At 37.1% G+C, this 27,550-nt stretch overlaps 1 protein-coding gene across 1 annotated transcript in view; it reads right to left on the minus strand.

Annotated features, from left to right (window-relative positions):
• The window catches only part of vps8 (VPS8 subunit of CORVET complex), a 372,860-nt gene that overhangs the window by 248,877 nt on the left and 96,433 nt on the right, over positions 1-27,550 (minus strand). The window contains exons 26-29 of the mRNA XM_069196707.1: positions 13,774-13,893; positions 13,159-13,230; positions 3,653-3,772; positions 3,188-3,244 (exon numbers count right to left, since the gene is read on the minus strand). Coding sequence (XP_069052808.1) covers positions 3,188-3,244; positions 3,653-3,772; positions 13,159-13,230; positions 13,774-13,893 — 369 coding nt within the window. The remainder of the gene's footprint in view (positions 1-3,187; positions 3,245-3,652; positions 3,773-13,158; positions 13,231-13,773; positions 13,894-27,550) is intronic.

The raw sequence follows: 27,550 nt of genomic DNA on the forward strand, positions 1-27,550 counted from the left end.
ACTTGAGTCTCATGATCACCATGAGATTGCACTGCAACAAGCATTGAAGAAATAATGCTAGAAAAATTATATAGTTTTTTACAAATTAGATGTGACCTTCACAAGTTAGAAAAAAAACAAAACGTCTGCACATTTGTTTTGCCTTTGGATAGGAACTAAGAAATCTCAAATATGCATCCAAAACATAAAGGCATGAGCCGATAGCCACTAGTGTAACTATGAAACTATAATAACGAAGACCCTCACTGAAAATCAAAAATTAGTAGTTGGCATTCTTATAACCCCTTCAACATGCAGTCTTTCACAATCAGAATTCTACAGGGAGCCCTCTCTTACAGCTGTTCAGTGTATCTACCACAAGAAATATTCTTTTGTGATGCAAATTTCATATACATATGGTGCACAATAACAGAGAACTGTGATAAAAAGGGTAATACTACGTTGGGGATGGTTTATAAAATATAAACATTACCAACACTGAAGAATCCACTAATACATCATTTTTTTTAGATCAATTCTGACTTTTGTTTAATGAATCCTTGGCAGAGGTCAGTCCCTACCAGGCAAGTAACATTATGTGTCCATCAATTTTCTAACCATCTTATCTAATTCAGGGTCATAAGGGAGCTAGAGCCTGTCTCGGCAAGCAACTGCCACAAAGCAGGGTACAGCACACACACACATTCACATCAAGGCCAGTTTTCCCACAAACCTAATAATGTACAAGTATGTCTTTGGACACACCCTTAGGATTCTCATGTCAACACGGGGAGAACATACAAACTTCACATGGATAGCACCCCAGGTCCAGAATTGAACCCAGGGCCCCAGTGCTGCGAGACAACAATTCTATCCAAAAAAAGATCAGTTTTTAGGTTAGATTTGAATAGAGCTGAAGAAGCTGTCTCTCGTAAAGTCTGAGGAAGGTCGGTGCCACAACACTAGCAGCGACAGAAAACAAAAGTCCGTGATTTAGTCCTGGGGACAGTGAGAAGAGGACCGACCTCAACTGAACGGAGCCTGCAGTGGGGGGTGTAAACATGGAGGATTTCAGAGATTACGACATATCCAGATTGTTTAGAGCCTTGAAAGTCAGCATCAAGATCTTGTATTGAATACTGTATGTGACTTTACAGGCAACCAATGTAGAGACTTAAGGTTAGAAGTGATATGCTGCCAGGGTCTGATGTGAGCAAGTAGTGTAGCTGCACAATTATGAACATATTGCAACTTGTTGAGAAGAGAGTTTGGAGAAAGTAAAGTAAGGAGTTGGAAAAATCAAGCCTTAATGTTATAAATGCATGGATCCGGAAATCAGCATTGGGCATTGATAAAAAATGCATGATGCAGGTAATATTTCTAAGGTAAAAGAAAGATGTCGTAATCAAATTTTTCACATGTATCTCAAAAGACGGGAGAGGATCAAGTGTGAATCCCAGATTCCTGACTATGGCTGACGCATGAATAAGGAAACCATCCACCATTGCTGTCAAATCCTTAAGTTTACCCAACTGAGATTTGCTGACCACCAGTAAAATTTATTTTTTGTCACTATTTAGCTTCAGGGAATTTGATGCCAACCAGTCTGATGTCACGCAAACAAGAGAAGTGACTGGGTGGGGAAACCAGGAGGGGGAAGAGGTTTTAACATAAATCTGAGTTTCATCTGCATAACAGTGAAATTGAAGACCATGTTTGCATATAATCTGGTTGAGAGGTAGCATATAAATAATAAAAAGTAAAGCCTCAGGACTGAACCCTGAAGCCATGATTGACTGGGGACATGGGGGAATTATGAGGACTGGCACACATAAAATGATGCCTGCCAATTAGATAAGAGCAAAACCAGTTAAAGACAGGACCACTGATAGACAAGAATGCCTGCCGGCGACTGAACAACACTGAATGATTTACTGTATCAAAACAGCACAAAGATAGAGGAGGAAAAGATTACGTATAGCCCCCGAGGGGCAATGATATGAGAGGAAGCCAGACAGAAATGGCAAAACAAGTCATTGGCTATCATCTGTACTTGTAGGCTATGTGCAACCAAACTACAACTTTCAATAGAAATAGTAAATTAGAGATTGGTCTGTAGTTCATTACATCAGGGTCCAAACCAGGTTTCTTCAATATAAGAGTGATAGATGCAGTCTTTAAGGCATTAGGGACCATACCCAGGGAAAGGCAACTGTTGATAAGGTTGACAATTAACTGGCAGATGTCTGGAAGGCAAGCTTTCAATAAAGAGATAGGGATGGGATCTAGGGAGCAGGAAGTTGTTTTACAGGTAATTGCAATTTTTGTAAATTTATCGGATCAAGTTAATTTAGCTAAATTCAGAAAACTATGGTACAGGGGGAAAGTCAGCGGAAAAACTATGGCTCGAGTTGTCCAAATTCATTGCAATGTTGAGGCATAATTCAGATAATTGTAGTTGTATAGCATTAATCTTTGAAAAAAATGCAAAAATGTAACACAGAGGTCAGGGGTGGCAGAGAAAGCAGAGTTGTCAGGGTGTTTAGACAGAGAAGAGTGCTTTATGCTTTCCTAGTCCTGAGCTAACTGTATCAGAGATACAGGAGGATCCGGCAGAAGCTAGAGCAGCTCTGTAGACTTGTATGTGTTTGTTATAAACCTGAGTGTGAACCTCTAGGGAGGATTTTTTGCCTAAGCATTCCAGATGCCGTGCAACTAGCTTCAGATTCTGAAGTTCAGGTGAATCCCATGGAGAGGAGCCAAGTAAACCAATCGAGTTTTTATGGGTGCAAGTTTATCCAAAGTACTAGTCAACGCAGTGTTTAGATTATTGACTAGGTCAGCTGTTGTAGATCACCAGTTTTATAAAAGTGGAGAACTAAGTAAAGATTAGAGAAATCAAATGTTTGAGTGGTTTCAAATCTGGTGACACATGACATATGGATAACGTCAGAGTCCTGCTCAGCAAACCACTGGTCAACCACCTGCGCTCTGTGGATGACAGGACTGTCGTCCTAGAAGATAACTATCCCAGCAGGAAAGAAATACTGCAACACTCATTTACTCTGGTGTTAATTTTTTTTCCACTACCTCTATGTTCACCTGGAAAGTTGATGAAGGGGTCTTGGTATTCAAATATGACATTTATTTCTCCCAAATCGGTTACTTTCTCTATAATACAATACAATAATAATATAATGGTGTTTACCTGCTGTCGCTCTGTATGTCTAGAGTCATCATCTGGACTGCAGAGAAATTCAAGTACCTGTTAAAAAGAAAATGTCCAATTAAGTTCCATTATCATTCTAAATTGATCACATTTAAAAATATAGCTTTCAAATCGCAAAGAACAGAATAAGGACTCTTTCCTCCCCAAAACAAATAGTTGTGCATGCCCATAGTTCTCACTGTTCTTAAATTAAAGCCAAAAGGACTTGGGGTTGTTGTATAAAGTTACTAGTCACTAAGAAATACAGGGTTAATTGTTGAATAGCTCTGACAACACACAATTGCCTTAGAACTAGATGTTTGAAAGTAAAATCCTTTCAGAGTAAAGCTAAAGAAGCTGATGTACCATTCAAGCAAATCATCATGAATTGTGAGGATTTACAGCTAAAATATTTCTAAGCCATTTCAAAGTTTCCAGCAGATGATGAGAGTCAACACTAATTACCTGGTCAAATAGTTTTCTGTTGACAAACAGTGTGTTGTTAGGTTTCGCCAGCTGCCGGGCCAGAAAGGTAAAGAGACATCCCACCTGAGAGGGGGTGAAATCTGAGTTTTCCACCATCACCTGAAAAGGACAAAGGGCAGGGTTAACAAAGAGTGTCAATCAACTTAGGTGTTGTCAGACACTGTGAGTTTTGATAACAACGTAATATCTACTTCATTTTAAACTTCAGTCATACTTTAGGACTCTAACCTGAGTGTCTACAATCTACACTAACCCAAAATGATTCAGACCCTTCCCATGTTGTCCCATTTCTGTGAAATTAAACAATCCATACATTTTTTTAACCTATATATATATTTCAAACTTAAAATCTGTTATTTAAAACCTTCATCCTCAAACTGGAGACTTAAGTTACATTAACTTGAGTAAATCAGCAAAAACAAAAGAGAAAAAATTAAATATGTTGATTATATAAAAAAATCAGAACCCTGAACACAATATTAGGTGGAAGAACCTTTGGCAGTAACTGCAGCTACAAGTCTTTTTGGGTTAGTCTTTGGACATGGGTTTGGTGCAAGGTTTGCTATAGTTTTAGCAGATTTTCTCCAGCTCTCTCACGTTCTTTGGGGAACACTTACTGAAAGCACTTTTTAAAGTCTTTCCATAGATTTTCAATATGATTTGAGTCAGGACTGGGTGAATCAAGGTCATTCCTTCTTAGTCTTCAGCCACTCAAGTGCAGCTTTGTTCTCCTGCTGAAAGGTGAATTTTCACCCTCGTTTTAGTTCAGTATTTTCCTACACTTTTCTCCATCCATTTTTTATTCAATCAAAACTAACTTTCTAGTCCCTGCTGGGAAAAAGCATCCCCAAAGCACAATGCTACCACTACCATGCTTGACATGATCTGTTGAATAGGAAATGCACTATGTGGGACCCACACCAAACATAACACTTAATAAAAGTTCCAATTTCATCTCATCTCACCACAACACCTTTTGGGATATCTTTGGAGCATTGTTGCTTTAACACTACTGTACCATGTTCTTTCCCTGTAACATTATTGTACATTTTTCTCTGTTGGTAATGTTTGTCTTCTTTGTTTGTATCGATGTATTGGACTATGCCACAAAACAAATTGCCGTCAGAGGATGAAATTCACTACCTGACCTCACAGAAAAAGGTGTTTTTATTCTGAAATTAAGAAAACCATTATTACTGCACACAGTAAGAAACTAATTTTGTGGATCATTATAGAAATTGAATGCACCTAAAATTAGTTTAGGTTTGCCTTGTAAAGGGTTGGAACACTTTGAAATGAAAATGAATGGAAAAGTCACAATTTGATAACAACCCATCCATCCATTTTCTGAATGCTTTATCCAGTACAGGGTCATGGGGTATCTAGAGCCTATGCCAGCATGCCAGGGGTGCAATGCAGTACAGAATATATCCTGAACCAGCCAGTCCACCGGAGGACACACAGACACAAAGATGTACACACTCATGTCAGCGCAAATATTTCCAGAAGCTACTTAACCTACCAGTAAGTTCTGGACTTTGGTTATCTGGACTTTGGACATACAATCTAAAACATGGCCTAGTGATACATTTCATCTTATCACATCATAGTCTAAAATGTATGTCTCACAAGTATATTCAACAACTATTTTTTCCAACTTTCAGTAACAATATAACTAACTAAAATATTAGACAATCTTTTGTTAAGCCATGATTTCATATGGCAGACATGGAACTGCTATTACATTTTTTCTCAAATTTGAAAAAAGCATCCAACTTTTTCCAAAACCTCTCCTATTCACACACTTCAAAACCTTAGCTTGTGCTATTCGAAACTATTAATATCAGTTAATTTTAAATCATAACCCTAATCCTATCATAAGTGAAGTGATTAAAACATTCAGGAAATCAGCCTTAAGAAACATGGAGAAGATGATCAAGCCTTTCCAGCTACTTTTCCCTCAAGACCTTTGTTAATCTTAAAGCAGATTAAGTTCTCAACTGTAACACTGACCATGTCTTCAGAAAAACTGAGTTTTTTTTTAAATTACTTAAGGATGACATTAAGCTTAACACTTGGTTTCCTAGACACAAATGATCATACTCAGGTCTGTGGCAACACCCAGAAGAAATGGATCAAAATCAAGAGAATCAAACATGAAACAGTGCAACAGTTACTTTATTTGACTAAGTTCACTGCAAGGAAGAACAGCTCAGTGCATTACCTTTCCCTCCACATCACAGTTAAAAGATAAAAGAAGCTTTCCGGAAACCTACAAGGCAGTAGGGGAGATGCATGTTTAAAACTTGAGCAATACCTCGGCTACAGTTTAAAAGTCAAGGTGATCTGACATGATGCTGAATCACTCGAGGGGTGTGATTTAAAATTTAAACTTGGCATTTAAAATGTGTCATACCACAAAAGTGCTGCAGTAAGGAAACCATCAATGCGTAATGCTTCTTTTATTTTTTCAAATAATCTAATGCAGAACTGCACTTAATCTGTTAAACCTACCTGGTGGCACAGCGAATTGTTAATGTGACTGTCACACAAATCTTATTTTAATAATAATAAAAATATATTTTTAAACCCATTAGTAAATTCCTGCAACAATTACAATATACAGTACAGAAATATTAATAGATTTTTTTATTTTTTTACATCATATACAGTTTACAGAATTACTAGTAATTGTGTAAAAACGAATTAGAAAACAATTTTATTTTATACTTGTGAAAAATATACATAGTGGCTTTAAAAAATAAATTATATTTTAAAGCAAATACATTGCAAGTTGCATTGAAGCTGATACCTGTACAAGTCTGAGTTTTTCTTTAAGGAAACCACACACAACAACTCTACAATAATTACAACAAAATGTATTTAATTTATAATATGCTGTTTTTTATGTGTTTCTCTGTAAGATTAATACAAATTTTCTTTCAGTGATTTTATTCATATCGCTTCATTTTGAAACAATTTGAAATGAAACAAACTTCAGATCCATTTGGTTTCAGTTCTTCTGCTATCCAGATGCAGCCATTCAAAATGCATGGTAAAACTGCGAAATTTTCTGCAGAATAGCGCGGAATACTGCAGTACGTGATTGGCTGGCCAAAATGACCGACAGGTGGCATTTGTGGTGCATTGGTTATTAGAGAAACAATTACTTCATTTAATCTCTCTAGTGTGCATGTTTAAATCCACTTAATCTTGAATATTAATATGGAATTTTAGAACTAAAGGGAAATTTTGGTAGCTGAGCATATGTATAGCAAGCAACTCCGTACTTCTCACAGAGGCTAGGAGTGTTACACCCCGCTGTGTTTATGTAGAATAGACAGTTCGGCTTGGTTGGGGATGCATTTTCAGTAGCATGCTGTGTTGTCATTGTTGCTCTTTAAAAAAAGGCAACCAGCAATCAAATGTCCTATTTTTTCTTAAAACTCGTTTTTCCATACTGTAGTTTTAAAACTTGAACAAAGACGTGCCACCTGCATACAGCGTGATGTTCTATAGTTTTAAAGCCACTACAGTATAGCTTGTGGGAAATACATTTATTTGTCCTGCATCAAAGTTTAACTCCTTCAGAGGGCCCTACGTTACAAACTCCGAGGGTTTCATTGTCTATTACAACAGCATCGACAGTAATGTAGTTAAAAGGAACATGTCAAAATGTTTCCAAAATAATCACTAGTGAGTTGAGGGACTCGATAAAAATTGAGAAATCATAACAAAAAAATGGGTGTTAAAAACACTTTTTATTGTCGAAAAACAGGTGATTTTTCTTATGCGTGATCAGCTTAGAGTCTTTGTATAAACTGTAAGTTCTTTTTACTTTTTAATTAAACATTTTAAAAGTAAAATATAATTTGAAATTAAGACAGGATACACTTTTTTCTGTGTCTCTTCCTACTCTCTCTCACCCACTTTGATTCGGACGCTGAAATGTCCAAAATAGGAGGGAATGTTTCGTGCCAGCTGGCACATTATTATCCCACACCAGGGGGAGGGAAAAAAGGTGGTAGTGCGGGTGTCATTTACTGTCTTCAGTCTCCATCACTCTGCCCAACCACCCAAAATGGGGGTTGTGTTAACACAAACTCTCCTTAACAGAGCCGCTTGTAAGAGCAAGGTGACTTTCTGCTCATTTAAATAAAACTTCTGTACAGACATTTTAAATTCTTCAAGCAAAATTAGCCGTCAAAATGTTATTTTTATATATCACAACGTGTTCAGTAAATAGAAAATATGAATGAGCAAATGTGAATATTATTTAAACGCCTATTTTTGAGACAGGGTGTTTCAGATATCAATAATGGGGGGAGTGGTATTAGTTGGAGGGAGGGGTGCACACTTATGCAACCAGGGTGTTGTAGGTTTTTTAATTTCAATTAGTTTTCCTAATATTTATCTATTCATTTTTTTCTCTTGAATTCTGTTGGTTGCAAGGTCACATTAAAGAGGGAAAAATGTCTGACATGATTTATAAGGGTAGACTTTCTATATCCACTGGAGGTTTGTACTGTATTTCACAAGCCTCAATTAGTTCCATCAGCATTATGATATGATTCCTAGAAATACGGGTTTAAGTGACTTTTAGTAGCAATGGAACACACCTTTTTATTATATTTCTTTAAAAATGTTCTTTTTTACAGGTGTTGATTCTGCAATATTATCTGCTTCTCTTTTAAGAAAATAATTGAAATCAACAATATAATCACTGTATTCATAAAAAGAATGATGAAAAGGAAATGCTATGTTTAGAAATCATGCTTAACTATGTTACTGTTTCAGCTTCTGCTACAACTGCCATAACTGTCTTAACTGTCACTTTAGTCTCAGATATCCAACATCTATCTACATGACCATATGATAGAACTAAGAAATGGGGATATGAAGGGCCTTTTGGGGCTTTACTATAACTGAATAGAACCCTAATATAAAATCATTTTAAGGAAACATTTTTGCCATTGATTTAGTGGTACATTTATAATAAACTGTATGGTCAACTGTTATTTACAGTAGTCTGTGGACCAGTCTGCACTGGTCTGTTCTGGTCTCAGACTTGACAGGCCATGCAGTAGAGAAGTGAGAGGAGTAAAGCTTTTGTATTGTGTGACTGCTTCTTCATCTAATCCACAAAAATTCAAAAGATTGTACACCTGTGGACATCTCTACTGCACAAGCAGTGATGTAACGATATTTCACATAACGTTATCTTGGAAAAATGTTAAGTTTAGCTATTATAAGACAAATTATGTTTTCAATCCAGAAATACAGAATTCATCTGATGTACTGTACAGTTGCTAATTAAAATTCTAATGTGGACGATTAAGCAGTCTTAAGACCCACAAAAAAGAGTTAATATTTCTTCAATAAAGCAATTAAAAAGTGCTGACAGCTCATACATATGACATAAACTAGAAGATCTTGTGACCCTTAAGTCCGACAGCCCAGTATTTGAAGATAAAAATACTGAATACAGAAAAGAAGGGGGAAAATCATTTCTGAGAGCTGATTAGATTGGATTGCTGCATGGTTAATGATGACCTTTAGTAATAGCGCTTCAACAGCTTAGTCTGATCAAATATCGGTCCAGTAGCAGTGAGATCGACAAGGATAGTTCATGCAGAAAACTGAGGTACTCTTATTTGTGAGAGAATGATTTCTGAAGAGGAAGCATTAATTCAGATTCAAGGGCACGTTCCAAACAACCCAGTCTGCTCTCTGCTCTTTCAGTAGCTGAGAAGAAGTTAATTAGAGTAATTATCATGAGTCCTGTACAGAAGAAAGTTCCCCAGTTATTTCGGGCAGGTGAGATTAATTTGTCCCTCTTCCCTTTATCTAATGTTCTTTAATTTTAAAAAATCGTTTCTGTCCTTTGATGTTCGCTACAGAAAACAGGAAGTCTGACTTGTCAACAAAGTAACTAATGAAGTTCTTTAAAAAGATTGAAGAAGACAATCGAGAGTATAAATATATGCCAGATGATTCTATGTACATTTTCCCTCGCATTTATGTAATCACAATAAAAAAGTAAGCTATATCAAAGAAAATCATAACATCTAACAAAGTTAAAGAAAAAACCAGGGAGCTTAAGCCAGTTATTACACAACTAAAGTAAAAACACCTACAGTACAAGTGACTTTTGAAACCAAAACTTTTTTTAAACATTTTTTTTAAACAAAATCATTATTTTTTATAACAGCTGAATATTTTCAGAGTGTTTTACATTGTGCAGTACTAATTATTATCAAACTAGTATATAACAATTTCATATTAAATTCATGCCTTATTGCTTTAAACAAATGTTTAATATATTATAGTGATGTCTCAATAATGGTATGTGAACGACTTAAAATCATATCTCTGTTCATATCTCTTAAACCAATTTTATTTTATTTTTTATAAAGTGAAACACTCCAATTACATACAGCCAGGCTTTAACAATATCCACTTTCTCTACCAAAAATGGTTTATAAAAATGTAATGGGATTTTAATAGGAGATTGTTTCAGACAGGCCTACCCCATGAGAGTCTGTTGCAAACTGACTTCTACATGATCTTCTAATTCTCATTTTATTTTATGTACATTACATATAACTCAAAGCCCCTAAACACAGTTAACAAACTATTTTTACAGCTGTAGGTGACTAGGGAGTGTCTCTCAGAGTTCAGATGAGATGTGTAACACCTAGAAGTGTAAAGATTTCCAGACTCAAAGCAGAGATAAAGGGGGTCTAGAGTCTGTGATCAAAGAACATCATAGTTTACTTTGGTTTACCTTTGTTAATTAAGTTCTGGGTAAATGATTAAGTACCAGTCAACTGTCCAGAAACATGCTGTATAAGATCAGATCAGGAGGTAAGAAAAAAGAGAGGGAAAAGGGAAGGTCAGACCACAAGAGAGAGAGGAGCCAGGAGGAGTTGGGACTAGGAAGTTTACGCCAGGTGAGAGCCCCTACTTCATGATCATCCACACAAAACCCAATCAGAGCTAAGTATTGGAACCTTTCTAGAAAACGTCTGCTATTCTGTGTTTTTAGGGAACTTAGGTATCCTGAGTAAAAGATACCTCGGTTAAAGACGGCCTTTAGAGACAGAGATTTAACTGTATGCTGTATTGCATTCTGCTTTACTTAGAAGGCATCTTATCTATTCTTTGGCTTCTATGGCGATTATTTTATTATTGACTAATCCGCTCTGTCAATTCCTGCTTATTCTCCATTTCTGTAACCCCCATTTGTAACATTTTTTTCCCCACAAGAATGCACAAAACAGCACAAAAACAAGCAACTCATGCCAGAAAGGCAGGCGCCTCTGCCTGGGATAGGCCACCTCTGCCTCACAGTCACCTTTTGCATCACAGAGCTGGAGTCTTTCACCCCACTCTCCTTGCTCTCTCGTTTTCACCCACGTTCTCCGGCAGAGCCAGGAGTATAATTCACATCTCTCTCTTTCTATATCAGGGCTGAGGGACTCCAGCTGAGTGTCCTGCTCTCTGGTCTCAGCAACTACAAATGCACAACAAGCAGTTCGCTGGCAGAGCCAAGAGAGAATAACCTGCAACGCATCCTTTCTGTGTCTAGGGAGCTCACCAGTCTCACAGCTACACGTTCACAACTTATCAGTGGGTGGCCCTTCAAGCCCACCCCACACCATTGAGTCACACATACTGTATTTTCACAATCTTTCAACTTACATCTGCTCACAAGTACTTAGGCATGACAAAACAGGAGAGAAATCATGTTGCAGTCCAAAATCCCTTTTCTGTCAGAGCTTCACTGTCAAAATATTCTGGCTGTTGGAACCTCCTGGAGTTCCTAGATCTCACAAGTTGTTCTAGGGAAGACCTCCATTCCACACAATGTTAACTCTCACACACAAACAGACTGGTAATGCCTCCAAGTGTCTGTGACCAACAGCCCCAGCCATCCAGGTCAAGCTTCTTCTCCACCATTTCCCCAGCATACAGTACATTCAATCACCCACAGACACCTGCAGACTACATCTAGTCTGCTGTCTAGCACTGCCACACTGCTGGCTTATCAGATCTTAAGCATTGACATCTGCTGCTTAAGTCTGTCTTTCTCAGACCCCTGACAATATTCACAGGCTACAACACCACCTCTACAACTGCACACAAACAAATTCTCTTCCAACGACCTCAGTCACACAACTCACACAGCAGATAACTAGCTGCTTCTTCAGTGCTTCTTAGCAACCCTGTAGCTGATGTCCCTCAGATAAACAGCCATGCTACATCTTGTGGCAAATAAACACACAAAGACAACAGACTATGAGTTCTATCACAAATCTGTCTTGGTCATGTTTCAAGCTAAGTGTGAACAGGATTCCCCAGATGGTAGACCTGGAAACAGTCAGTGATGTGATGTGATAGGACAAAAATCAGTTAAATAGTATGAAACGTACAAAGCAAAAATCACTGTAACAAATCATTTCATAAACTACTCCCCACTGCAACAGTTGTCAAAACATACTATATCTCTCTAAGGTGATGGAAGACCACCATTTAGAAATGAACAACTGGCTAAGAGTTTATGCCCGGTGATTGCTGACCCAGGATCTGAACTTAGCAGTAAAACACTATAGTTAACATCCTGGCTCTTTTTTACTGTGAGAATGACTCTATCAACAGGATTCTGAGCAATTTTAAGTAGCTGTGCTCATTTTCATTCTCTTCCACTAACTTCATTGTGGTGAAAAGCACAGGGGCAAGTGTCAGCAAGTATCTACCAACATTTTAACATTTTTTTTTAACAGCTTCATTTCCACCTCACATTTTTTAAAGTACAAATATGCATGGGTAATGGGAAGAGTAGCACATGTCAGTCAAAATGTCACTGAACATTTTGACAGCTTCTGAAACTAACTAAAGCTATGGTGTCACAACAGTGAGTTCTTCAGAGCAGAAGACAGACAAATTTAATACTTACCATCAATTGCTGACTTAAATCAATGCCTACCAAACTTCAGAACAATAACTCTGTGAATGACTGATTTCTATTCTTTCTATGTTTTAGAATTTGTCTCTTGTAAAATAACTGAATAACCTGGCTATGGCTATTATTAAATAGCTACAATTAGTTCTTAATCACAAAAGTGTGATTTAGTACTTCTTTTTGATTTTGTACTACTCACAAAAAGTATCACTCTGTTCTTAAGTTTAGAGCTTTATTTATTTAGTACATGTTTCATCCATTACAAATGTGACAGCACAGCAACACTGTGTATTATTAAATTAAAAGTGAGTTATTTTTCATTTTTACAAAATTACTCTCTGCATGGGGAAAATCCATGCAAAATGATGATTTTGGCTCATGGAGAGGATAGATATAAAAACAAAAAAGAGAAAGAGACAGAGTCAGAATAGGCCCTTGAAATGTGTTTCTTGTGATTAGTTTCTTGCTAACTTAGTCACTTCACCATTTAATAACACACAAAGCAACAGTTAAATAGTACCTTCAGCAGGATGTCCACAATTCGCTGCTGGTATTCAAGTGCCTGCTTGTCATTCTTGAAGTCTTCGAAAGTCTGTCAAATGACACCAAAATACAGCACAATACAACCCAAGATATAAAAAATACAGTACAGTGCTATGACCCAAGGATGCTGATGAATATACAGTAAAACAGTAAAATTTAAAAAAATCCTGCTTCCTTCTATTTTTTTCTTATTAAAGCAGATATTATTACCACAGAGAAAAAGGCAGATATACTTGGTATGCATATACAATTACTCTTAACCTATAGTTTTCTGATTCACTTAGGCATAATTTGTAAAATATCCAGATGTGGTTTGCCATAAAATATGTAGAATCTGAACTGGATTTACATTTAAGTTGTATGGAGAATCTTATTTTAGTCCATAATGTTAAAAAATGTGAGGTGATCAGTGAAATGTGAGGTCAGTTTAGAGATTGTCCTCACAGTGAAACCTGTTTTGTCAAGGTTAACAGTTTAAACTTAAATGATAGATTTCTCTTTAGTTTCTTCTTTGTATCTGGACTTTTCACTAACCCTACACACTCTATGTTGAGTGCCCCTTTTGAGTGAAGACTGGGACTTTTTTTCTTACCAGTGCCAGAACATTGAGGAACTCCCTGGTGTCGAAGTGCAGCAGTGTGCGAATGTAAGGGCAGATCTCTTCATCAGGGGGCGCCTCTGTGGAGTGAAGACGGATCAGGAACTCAAACACCTGCCACACAAAGAATGAAAATGATAAGAGTCGTGATGAGAATAAGACCAAAAGGCTCTTTTCTGGTGATTAGTTAATCCTACTTTCACACATGCATTCTTGGTCTGGCAGAAGGGTGACACACAGTAATTTGCAATTAATTAGCAGTTACTGTATTAAAAGGTTTCATTCCAATAGCTGCCTACAATCACTTTACAGTCAAAATGGGACAAAGACATTTTTATTGCCCCTTGACAAACATAAAAATAATGGAAGATGATCATTAAAACCCCACAGTTTTCAAACATATTTAATCTGCATGTTTTGCAAACTTCACTTTCATTTTAGGAAGTGACAGACTTGTTCTGATATAGGTAGATAATTAGTCAGGTGAAGGCAGTAGGCTACTTTCTGTACTTTTCACTGAATTCAGGGTTTGATTTAAAGTTTTGATATAATAAAATAAAATTTAATCAATTTTTTTCAGTTTGGATAATCAAATTGTTCACATAGTGCAATAACAGGACTAAACTATTCATTACCATATATGCAAGATGTCACAGTCAAGAGAAACACAGTATGAATTCTGGTTATAACTAATGTTGATTTCTTGATTATAATCTCTGGGACAAGATTATTGAACACGATATATACAGTTGTACATGCTATGTACTATGTATACAGTTATGTTGTATTTTAATATAATGTTTCTCCTTTACTATGTTAAACTGTATTCCACTGTTCCACATTCAGGGCATGCGTGTTTTAAAAATTAAGTTCCGTGTCCTCCCAATATATAAAAAGATACTACATGCAAGAACAGAATGGAAGCAAGATAAAAAACCAAGATGCTGTTCTATCTAAAACACAAATCCAAATGATTTACCAATTTCTATAATTTCCTTTAAACAACAGTTTAAACTTCTGTTTGTTGAAAAAACACAAATAATTAAACTGACTTTTTTTCAAACTGTCAATCTGTGAGTACAAAGAACCCCACATGAACACAGGGAGAATCCGCAAACTCCACACAGACAGAAGCACAAGGCCTGACTCATGAGCAGGAACAATAGTTAGTACTTAGATCTCCATCCACCTTCCATCATATTCAATGTTTGAATATTCAATCATCTCCCTATCTGTCTTTGTAGGTTACAACAATATGTTACCTAAGATTTCAACTGTGTCAAAGAAATCGGACACTTTGCATCCTTTGCCTAAATAAGAATAAATAAAAGGAATATGATTCCTTTGAACTAGGTAAGATGCTCTCCTCGCATGCATTGCTAGTCAAAATGGAGATGAATGGTATCAGCTCATAGAACTGCTCCTTAGAAATCAACTGTTCAGCGTTTGATCTTAAAACTAGCAATTGTTAAGATTTTATCATTAACTGAAATTGTATGTCTTCTATAAGAAAAAAGGCCAACCAGACCCGTTCACTTGGATGAGGATCTTTGTTTCAAATTATACCTCAACAACTTTCCAAATGACAAGTGCCTTTTAGGGAGGGTAAGTACTGAAGAAGGCTGCGGTTCTGTCCTTTTTGCTGTTAAATGTCATGCTCAAAGATAAAGGGAAAGGTCAGATAACTCTCAAAAAGAGTTGGGGTGTCTTGGCTAAATGGAAGTGGAGTGGAGTCCCCATTACCTATAAAGTACTTTGAATGGAGTGCAAGTATAAGGAATTATTATCATTGTTATTATTATGATTTTGATTATTATTATTATTTAAGCAGGTGGAAATACCTAATGAAAAATGACATTTTGAAGCGACTAAACCACAATTAAAACAATTCATATTCATTTAAATGCTAATTACAAATTTAATAATAATAATAGCATTTATTTATGAAGCACCTTTTCAAACCCAATGATTTCTTTAGTGATAAAGAAAAAATACAATGAAAAGTAAAAAGAAGAAAAAAAACAAACAATGCCATACAGGTTTGTACAGATGGAATGCAGGGCAATCAGACATACTGTAGATCTTGGTAAAAATGAAAGTTTTTATGTTTGGATTTGAAGAGTCAAAGAATGTTTGTCTCTCCTAGAGTGTGAGGAAGGTCATTCCATAACAATGGAGTAGTGAAATATAAGCCACAGTCACCAAAAGTCAAATCTTAGTCTGTGATTTTAGTTTCTACTGTTAAAGACATCTTAGAATCAACACTTTAATATGTGAGTTTCTAAAGCAGCATGGGAGATCTAAGAGATTTTGAAAGAGGTCAAATAGTTGGTGTCCCAACTGCAGGTGCATCAGTCACAGAACCAGCAAAATTATTTAATGTATCAAAGGAAAAAGTGTCAAAAATCCTGACAGTACATATCAAACAAGGAAAAACAGCAAGCCAAAGCTCACTGAAAGAGACAGATGGACAGTTAATAGGACTCACAAATTACCATATATCTACACATCTTTAAACCTGTCTAAAAAAAGGGGGTACATCATAAGCTTCACAAATCTCCTATTTATGGTAGGGCTGCCAATAAGAAACTGGTTGTAACCAAAGCCAATGCGCAGCGATGCATAACATGGTGTAATAAACTCAAAAACTGGACTTCTGAGCAGTGGACAAAAGTAATATGGTCTGTCTCTTACTCTTTCTGTTACATCTGGATGTGTTTATATTTGGAGAAAGCCATGCAAAGCCTTCAATCCACACTGCCTGTTTATATATGCACACATTGGTGGTTCCATTATGCTATGGATAGCATCGTGTCTTCGGGTCTGATTATTACTCTCCATGGTGAAATTACAGCCAAGAAATACAAAGCCATTTTAGGCACTGTAAAGTTGTAGCACACTATGGCCAAAAATTGTTTCCTCAAAACGGTCCAAGATGATAGCTTCCCCAAACACATTGCTAAACAAATTCAAGAGTGCCTCTTCTCTTTTCAGCATGGAATAAACCTATTACTTGTTCCTTTGCAGCCCACGCATGCTGACGTAGCTACCCACCTGAACAAATACAAGAGTGATTTCATGAACACCAAAATGAAGTCAAACACCTTCCATGACCTCCCCAATCACAAGATCTGCACATCTTTGTGAGATGTTCTATAACACAGAGTGGATTTCTACTTCCATCTCTCAAAGAACTGAACATGTTCCTTCTAGAAGGATGTCCCAATAGCCCACTAGAAACAGCTAAAAAAGTTGCATTCATTGCACTTTGAAGAAGGGTGAGGCTGCTGAATGCATATGGCAGCCCAACTTTTTATTAGTTCATAAATAATTTTATATATTTGGTGTTCCATTATTTTTCTATAACCTGTATATATAAATGCTGTCCTGAATTATACAGTTGACAGTCCAAAGCCGAAGAACACCTGGCTTTTATCATCTACACCACTCTGAAAATGTCTGTCTGATTTTAGTATAGTAGAAGGCAGGTGTTCAACCCCTTGGAAAGGGAATTTATAAACTCACCTGTGACAGCTCCAGAGAGTATCACAGAGATCATGAAAATCCTAATAAACTATAACAATAGTGGATTTGCCAAAGGCTAACTCTGCCAAGTATAAAAACAGAATTCCATTATGCAGAAAAATGCAGCTTAAAGAAGGTATGGCATTAGTAATAGCTCAGACCCAAACTGAAAACAGACTCTCCAACATGAGCATGAGTGCCAGGATATAAACCATAATCCCACCACAGCCCTCAGACAAAATAGAGCAAGTCTCCATTTCTGTGTGGTGGAGTAGGAGTCTGTAACCCGGCACAAAATGGTCAATGACCAACAAGTAAGAGAGAGGACAAGATGGTGTGATGGCACAAGACAGCAGACAAGAACATACAGGAACAAACAATACCAACACAAAACAAGATCAATAAAGTGCATATTCAGAACTTTTCAATATGATCACAAGTGAGTATAGGTATGTACGTGTGTTTATACAGTGCCTTGCAAAAGTATTCAGAAACCAGCAGTTTTCACATTTTGTTACTTTAAAGCTTGCAGTTATGACACTTTAAAGAAGTAATATTTATTATATAAACAAACTACTCCACACATTCAAAGAAAAAAAAAACAAAAAAGAAAAAAGCCAATAGATAATTGAAAGAAATATAGAAACCTCACATAAACCTTTGTTGTTTTTGCTGTGGGAAACCAAACTAATGTATGTGCACAAACTCACCTTAATGGGCTTGCGTGGCCTATGTACAAAAATAGGGGTTCACATGATTTAAGAATACACCTGTCTCTGTAAAGTCCCTTAGTCAGGTAGTGAATTTCAAGGATGGACACCATGGAGCTTTCAAAACAACTCAGGGATGAAGTTGTATAAAGGTACAGATATGGAAAAGTATATGAAAATATTTCAAAGAATCTTAATATCTCTTTTGATCATTACAAATTTAAGGCACTTAGACCATTCCAAGATCAAGCTGTCCCTCTACATTGAGCAGCTGTGTAAGCAGGAAACTAGTTACAGGTGCTACAAGGCAGCGAGTTTAAAACGTTACAGAGTTTAGTGGGTCAATAATATCCTTGACACTCCAAAATGGAGGGTTATATGGAACTGAAAAAAAACATCTCAAATCCATGGGGTTTATGATGAAGCACCTAACTGATACTGCACACATGTGTTTAAAGGTTTTGTGGTCAGACAAAAACAAAATAGAAGCTTCTGACTTAAATGCAAGGGTCACATAATTTAAAACGGCACAGTGCATCACCCAGTTCATACAATTTCTCTTCCAAGCACAGTATCAACATAATATAGTTTTTGCCTCTCATCAGCAGGGACAGGAAGCTTCTCACGATTGATAGAGATGGAGCAAAGTACTGGCACATCTTAGAGGAAAATCTGTTTCAGCATTAAAACAATGACAAAAATTCACCTTTTACCAGATAATGATACAAAACACAAGATGACAATGATACTGGAGTGGCACACAAATATGAAAGAAGATGTCTTTGATCGGCTCAAAGTCCTGCCTTGAATCCCATTAAAAATCTATCTACACTGTGGCAAGCAGAAGCTGACAGGCATGGGTGGGCAATCTTCGGTGGCTGGTGGAGAAAACCAAATTTGGAGGAGCTCGGCACTCTCCGGAAACATCCACAGAGGGTTGGACACGTGCTGGTTAATGGAACACAGGAATTATACTGTGTGGAAGATGAACTCAGTTTTCAAAGCAGGGTGAGGTGTGGAGACTGTGCTGTAGATGGGTGGATGGAAGAAGGAGCAGATGCCACTGGTCGGTACTGTGATTAGCACTACTGGAAGTAGCTCAATGTTAGGCACCATTCCAGTGGTGTAACAGGCTATGAATAGGGAGAACTGGATTGGAAAATCATCCATTTTGGATGACAGGGGCACCAATAAATGGCCTGAGCGTGTTCTAGTAGTGCCAGGAAAATTAAGATCGCTCATGGGAATGCTGCATGTTCCCAGGGCAACCAATAGCTGCGAGTTCCCACCTGTACAAGATAGTATGCAAAGTTGGTAGAACTTCCAAATAGACTGTGACTTTAAGTGCTATCAAACGTGATTCTACTAAATATTATGTTCATGGATATTAATTCTTATGCAATCAACATACTGTAGGTTTTTCTCTTTAGTTTTTGCTGACATTGACTGTAACTTATTATTCCCTTAGATGTCTTCAGTTTGAGTATTTATTTGATTAAAGTTAAAAAAGCATGAATATGTTTTTAATGTCACATAATGGAACACCATAGGAAGAGTCTGAATACTTTTGCAAGGCACTATTCTGAATGTGTGTAAAGTTCATGCCGCACCTTAAGAGAGATCATGTAATGGGGACCCAGGGTTAATATTCAATGCACTGCTGAAATTAAAATGTACCCTAAAACTGATTTTATCATTGCCATCTATGCTGTATTTGAATCTGCAAATGTGTAAAAACATTAACCATTTCATTATCAGATCCTCATGTTAATTTCTGCAGATTTATACAAACTGCACATTCCACTGGCATTCTAATTGCATTGTATTCACAGGACTTCATAAATATGTCAATAATGTGCTTTTGTAAAGAATGTAGTCAAAGGTTGCATTAAAGATAACTCTACTATATTAACCTTATAATTGCATATTTATTATTAAAGACTAAGACATTTTCTAGAATATGCCCAACAATTCACTTTTTCTCTCTGTGCTCCCCTTACGTTCACATACAGTAAATGCCTTTCAATGTGGTCACAATTACATCTGGTGAAAGCCAGAATATGTAAGGTGTTGTGGTGGCAACACCTTCGGTACTCTGTGTAAGGTTCTCCTAACCATAATAAAACATTACAGGAAACACAAATCCAAAGGAGAATAACACAGCAATCCTTATTAAAGTTGACAATATATATTAATATAAATTAACTGTAACATTAAAATATTGATATTTTCATAAACAATGTAAGGCTTCACTTATTTTCGGTGTTGAACCAACCATTAATTACCCCTGATAACAGCACTGTGTACTTTCACAAAGCAAAACAGCTATTTAAATTAAATCCATACTCAAATGGCCGGAAGAAAGGTTCAAAGAGAAATAATCCCCCCTCACCATGTTTCTTTAACAGCCAGTCAATGAAAATTGTTTCTAAACAGACCTCACGATAGAGAGCTACGGAAATCAAAGAAAACATAACCTACTTACTCACCCTTTGAACATTTATTCTGAATAGACCTCACATTAAAAAACACAAAAACTCCTTTCAACTACTGCTGGCTGAAAGTATTGCTTTTTCTGGATTCTTCCAGGAAGGAGAAATAGACTTGCAATTTTACTGTCTTACTCACACCTGGGATCCATTCAGCCTGCAACCTCATTATCTGTATCCATTACAGGGAAAAACCTACAGATTCAGCCATTCAAACTTTGGAGTACAAACCCGTACCACACGCAACTACCCACAAGCCACCGCGGCGTACCACGGTACGTGAGTGGCTGGCCAAAATGACCAACAGGGGCACTCGTGGTGCATTGGTCAGTAGTGAAAATATTTATTCATTTAATCTCTTTACTGTGCACATTTTAATCCGCTTTGTATTGAATATTTATATGGAATTTTACAACTAAAGGGAATTTTATTTGTAAAGGGAAGCATAAAAAGAAGAGGAGCATAACACATCTGATGGTCATAAATGATATTAATTTAGGAACATAAACATATTATGTAAACTGTATATTGCTGTTATTGGTAGTTTAAAGAACAAATACACACCAGTTTTCCCTTTCTCCCTAAACATTTTTAGCATCAAAGTCTTACATGTGGTTATTTCGGAAACGTTACATGCTCCTTCTGACCATATTACTATAGGTTTATATACTTTGTGAAAATTGATCGTTTTAACCTTTTCTGCGAATACACTCGTTATCGGAGTAAACAAAAGCATACTTTTAGAATTTGATTAATAGGGAACATAATATGGAATCATGTATCTAAAGAAATTAATTAAACTAGAGATAATTTGTACTGCTTAAAGGCTGATCAAATGGATATGTACTGCCACATGGCATCAACTATCATTTCTATGCTGACGATACTCAAATTTACATCCATACCAAACCTGACACTGATGTGGCTGTCTCTATTCTTTCTTATTGCATCTCCGACATAAAAACATGGATGACTCAAAAATTCCTTCATCTAAACTGTGACAAGACTGAAGTCATACTTATTGGCACCCCCCGTCAACTCTGTAAAGCCAATGCTCTAACTACAACATATTGCCAAAACATCTTTCTTTCACCTCAGAAATATCGCTTGACTACTTCCTATGTTATCATTAACTGCTGCTGAAAAGCTGGTCAACACATTTGTCTTCTCTCAAATTGGCTATTGTACTGTAGCACTCTACTAGCTGGTGTTTATAAATCCACATTGAATAAACTCCAGTATGTCCAAACTTTGGCAGCTAGGATCCTGACCAGGTCTAATGCAAGTGATCACATTACTCCTATCCTGGAGTCCCTGCACTGGATTCTTGTCAGATTTTGTGTCGACAAAATCCTCATGCTCTGCATGGCTTGGTACCTCAGTACCTGTCTAAGCTACTATCAACCTATTCCCCACCTCACAACCTTTACTCTTCTAATTCTGGTCTCCTATCTGTCTCCCAAGCCTGTCTACATTCTATAGGTGACAGGGCCTTCTCCTCTAATGCCTCTATCCTTAACTCTATCCTTAGGATATCAAGGAGTCACCATCTCTAAACTAGTCTCAAAACCTTCTTCTTTAGAAGGGCCTTTACTTTACTGGTTCTGTTCTTTCCCCCTCTGTTATTACTGTATTCAGTACCCCCATCTACTGTCTCCTCTCACTGTGTATTCCCATTGTGCATGTCTTGTGAATTTACTTAATTGTTACTGTCATTCTGTGAAGAACTTGTAAAGCCACATTTAAAGGCGCTATATAAAATAAAGTTTAGTATTATCAACATGGTGTTGGGCCACCAAGAGTTGCCAGAATAGCTTCAGTGTGCTTTGGCATAGATTCTACAAGAGTCTGGAACTGTATTTGAGGGATGCAACACTATTCTTCCATGAAAAATTTAATAATTTGGTGTTTTGTTGATGGTGATGGAATATGCTGTCTCAGGCGCTGCTCATGAATCTCCAATAAGTGTTCAATAGGGTTGAAATCTGGTGACTGGGACAGCATATTGTTTACATCGTCTTCTTGTTCATCTAACCATTCAGTGATAAATTGCCCTCTGGATGGGGGCTTTGTCACCCTGGAAGATTCCACTCACATCGAGATAGAAATAGATACAAAGCGAGACAGAATCGGTTTGTAATTAGCTTGCCCCTCTAAGGGGTTCAGTGGATCTAAACCATGCCAGGAAAATGCACTCCTCATCATATCAGAGCCACCAGGACCCTTCACTGTGGGGAAACAAGCATTCGGGGCTTCAGGCTTCTTCTTGGCGTGCAGCACCCATAAACTCCACTTGTTGCAAACAGAGTGAAGGATGACTCATCTAACTTTTTTCCACTGCTCAGTTGACTATTGCCTTTGTTCTGTGCACTACTTAACTCACAAAAGTGCATTCTTACATATAATAAGGGGTTTATGCACTGCAATCTATAGTATCCCACTCTGTGACGTTCTTGGTGTACTGTACTTGATGAAAATGCCTGCTCACATCTTAAATTGACTTTTGCAGTCAACTGATTCAAAGTATTAGTTTGTTTTGCCTTGCATCCTAAACCAATGCATGGACACCACGGTTGAGGAGCACGCACTTTCATCCAAAGTTGCCCCAAGCTGATGATGTCTTTCCCTCTGACTTCCATATGAACATCACCTTAGCTAGTCGTCTTCACTGACGGTTCTGCCAAATCTGCCCCAATAATCAATCATCTCTCAAAGTCACTGAGATTTTTTTCTTCTAGCCATTGCTACCACAATAATGGGCAACTGGGCCTGCCCAGCATTTTTATTAATGACCCTAAGCATGTTGGGATATTAACTGCTTAATTACCTCAGGAACCATGCCTTTCAATATTCATACTGCTTTCAATATACTTTGTATCCCTCACTTACTCAAGTGTTTCCTTTATTTTGGCAGTTACCTGTATGTATATTTTTTCAGACTATTATTTTGCAGAGTTTTCTGTGTGAGAATATTTTTGTGCAAAGGGTACCTTCTCAGGAAGTAGTGGGGATTCTCAACTTTGATAAGATGAAACATGGAGATCACAACCTGAAGAGGTTTACTAAAAAGAACAGAGCTTTTTAATTATGACAATCAGGTTAGAACCTAATGCAGAACACTGGATTGTGTACTACCCTTGGTACATGTCCTGCACTCTTCAGTGTTTCTGAAACAGTAGTAAACTCTCTTCTGGTAAACATTGAGCACTACCATAACTACTTGCTTGCTTAAACTCAGCACTTCACACAATAATCACAAAAGATCTTTTACAGTGTATTTGTTGCATAAACACTCACAAAGTTGCTTTTCAGCTTGTAACATTATTTTGACTAACTCTGTGCAGTACACTTACTCTCTTTTTGCTAAGCATGGTGCATTTAGCACAATGCAAAAACTCACTGTCCTGCATTCCCACACTACCCGTGTTTCAGAAAAGCTGTACATTTTAAAAAGATTTTTTAGCTTCTTAACACTGTTTACAAGATTGAAAAACTAGTCAGAGGGAAGAGATGCTGAAATGTGAATTGAAGAACTTCTCCAGGCTGCTCAACTGGCACTCAGTTTGTGAGTAACTAGCCTTTCTAACATGGTAGAATTTGAAACAAAGGAGTGCAATGAGTGTTAACTCTGAAGGTGCAGGAAATTAAACTTGAAGTCTGCCTCTGTAGGTAAATCCATTAAAATGAAGAGAATGCTATCAGAAAGCAATGCTTTGCAGGTGACCTGGAATGTGGGAGGCTCTTATGAAGAAATGAGTAACCATTATTATAAATAAACCTATGTTAATAAGTAAGATGTATTAATATTATTTAATAATATCTGAATAAAAAGTAGGAATACCATCAATTCCACCAATTGCAAAGCATCAGATTATAGCAAAAGCATAAAATTCTGTTTCCATGCAGCAGAAACAGCTGCTAGAGGCCCTGCTCTGCTTTAGAATCTAGAGAAACGTGATGGTGTGAGGAATCAACAGAATCAAGGTCAAGATGGCAATCATAAGGTGTGGCCCTATGGAATGTGCATATGAAATGCAGAGGTAAAATAACAAAAACAGAAATATCAGGAATGGAGGTAATTAGGGAGTCAGTTTATTTTCTCACAGAGTAGATAATCAACAAAACATTTGGAATCAATTCTAGTATCCAGAATGTAAGAACAGTAAAGGACCAAAATGTTTTCTCATTGAAGGGAAAAACAGTATCAGAATATTCAGCAGATGGCTATAGACACAGATTCTAAAATTTGGAGACTACACCTAGAACCAAAGGCTAACAGAAGAGAAAGTAGACTTAACCATGGAAACTAACTCCTTCTTGAGATATCAACTTAGCTGTATTTGCATTTTTCCTCTTAATTGAATAAGTGAAACTGAGAGATCAGTTGAAGTATGATGTAGAATGTAGAGCTAGTAATCTAACTGTTAATCAAACAGCAGGGGATGGATGCCAAGGTCATTTGCAGAAAGTGAGGCCCTTTCTGCAATAACTAAAATTATGCAAAGGCCAGCAAGATGACAAATTTCAGGCAGCTGTATTACAATTGCTATTAACCACCTTCCCTCCCAAATACAACAACTGGACAACTGTGAGCATCTCCATCTCTAGCATGGACAAAGAAAATCTGCTGGCAAAAAGGAGCTGGACACATTTAGAAATGGAAGAACGGAGGGAGACAAGGTCTGGCTATACTGTATATATCTTTTAGCATGACTGAAACAGTGTAGCTCAAAATCAAAGGGCCCTAGCAGTACATTCTCGTGATTCCACATCTGTGGACAAGCTGCAACTTTAGCAGAAAAAAAGCTGTGGAAGCCTACTCATAAAAATAAAACATGCAGAAGCAAGGAAATAGACCTACGATTACTGACATTTAATAACTTATTCATGTCTGCGTTTGGAGTAAATGGAGCATATCTTACATTATGTATAACTGATAAAAGCTAAGCAGAATTTAAAATGGTTACAAGCTTTAAAGGTGCATTGTTCAAAAGATTTCAGAACAACAGTGAAAGAGCTGCAATCTATTGTATGTATATTTATGGAATCAATTGAATAAGTTAAAAGGGAGGCTAAATTAATGTTATTACCTTGCAAAATCGGTTGCCAATGAGAAAGATGAACAGGAGGTGAATAAAATATCACTTTTCTTGCACAGAAGATGCAGAGAAACACTAGGGAAAATTGCTTAGTCAGTAAAGAAAGGGAAATTGACAGGAAGATGAAAAAGTTACTGATAAAAAGAAAAATTGGTTTTCTGGTGCTAACCGTAAGTGTGTATGAAATATAATAGGAAAGAGAGTAGGAAGGATAACCTGGAGGCCTGTTGCTGCCTTGTAATGTTTTGACATCTTCCGGAGCAGTGGCCGAGACAGGGCATTTGTAACGGCAAGGACCATTTGAGTTTCTAAAGCTAGAGGAATGGAGGTTGCAGCGTCATGATAGAAAATGAAGTAGTAATTTACCATAGACAGGGGCAGTGGATGCACAGGATGGGCACCAGCAACCTGTCCCCTGTGTTTGTAGCCTTTCCTGATGACCAAGCCTGAGAGACAGAAGCCTGAAATGTGTAAGCCCTCAAACAGTGTTAATTTAGTCAATGAAAATCATGATGAAAATGTTTCACAATTGTCTGTTTTTAATTTAACGATGACTAAATGCTCACAATAATAATCCACGATGATTATGAAAGACTAAATTGTCTTCCATTATTGTTTGAGTGCATTAAGACAAGATGAAATGATCTGTCCGGCTAAAACTCATACTGAAATGAATTTCATCACATGAGGTTCACCTTTGCTCATCAGCAAACGAATGGGGTGGCTTTCATCATTTGTGGTGTTTGTAGGGGGGCCTCAGAGTTTTACAGCCAGCCTGCCGTTTGTCAGACAGAGAGTAATGGGTATAATCCCAGAGCTGCTGCATGTGGACTGTGTGATGCCATGGGTTACTGCTGTGAGAGAATCGCAAGTATCAGGGTGTGCCGTTCTCTCTCCTCTCCTTTTTTGTTTTCCAACTGTCCCTAATTTTCATTTGATCCTTTCCAAACCTCATTTCATGAATACTTATTGTTTGGTACCCAGACAAACAATGTATACACTGTACTAATTGGATTAAATATTAAAACTAGAGCGCTTCACTTAGAAAAGAAATCCAAAGAGATGCAAGAAATGCTTGTGGTACTCAATACTTTCAGCCGAAGAAAAAGATCTGAAGTCAATACTTCACGTAGGATGAGGAAACCAGGAAAAGCTATTGAAAACATTCCTGAAGATAAACAGAAAGTGGCTATATTATGAGTTGAAAACAACTAAAAATTTGAACCGCCATATGAGTCGGAGCATCCAGACACTCTTGCATTAGGACATTGTAGCTAGTCAACAAATTAACTAGAAAATAAAGCAATAATTCTTTTTACAGTTTGCGTATTAGGAAATTGATTTTTTTTGTCTTGGATAGAGATTAGGAAGTAAGTTAGTCTTTTAAAAAGTGAGAGTTGGTCTAACACACTATGCATGCTGCATTTCTGCTTCACAATGGTGAAATGTGATTTTTGTAAATAAGCCACAGTCAGAAAACAAAAGAGAAGAACAGAGAAAACGACACCCCCCCGATACTTGATATTTTTGCACGGCAATAGCCCCGAGGCACCACACAGACCACCTACAGGCACAGCCCTGTAATAGTACCTTTTATGGAATGTAAAGGCACAAACAGTGAACTTCACGTGACAAATTTTATTTCACCATGAGGTTTAGTCATACAGGTCACTGTGTCTAATCTTAATTCACTCAAACAAAAATGCAAAGCAATTTAGTCTTTGCCATCGTCATTGTAGATTTATTTTCACTAGCGTTTCGTCTGTTAACTAAAATGAAAAAAACATTGATGAACGTTTTCGTCACTGGTGTAAAGTGAAAGCACTGGGATAAAGCACAGGCCTGTCACTGTGTTAGCATGATAGTAATATGATGTAGCACGCTAAAATATTATGGCATCAAAATGGATAGTTATTAATAATATACCAGCGATTTAAAGAATGTGTAT

This window comes from Lepisosteus oculatus, chromosome 12 (assembly GCF_040954835.1).
Source record: "Lepisosteus oculatus isolate fLepOcu1 chromosome 12, fLepOcu1.hap2, whole genome shotgun sequence".
Taxonomy (NCBI): Eukaryota; Metazoa; Chordata; class Actinopteri; order Semionotiformes; family Lepisosteidae; genus Lepisosteus; species Lepisosteus oculatus.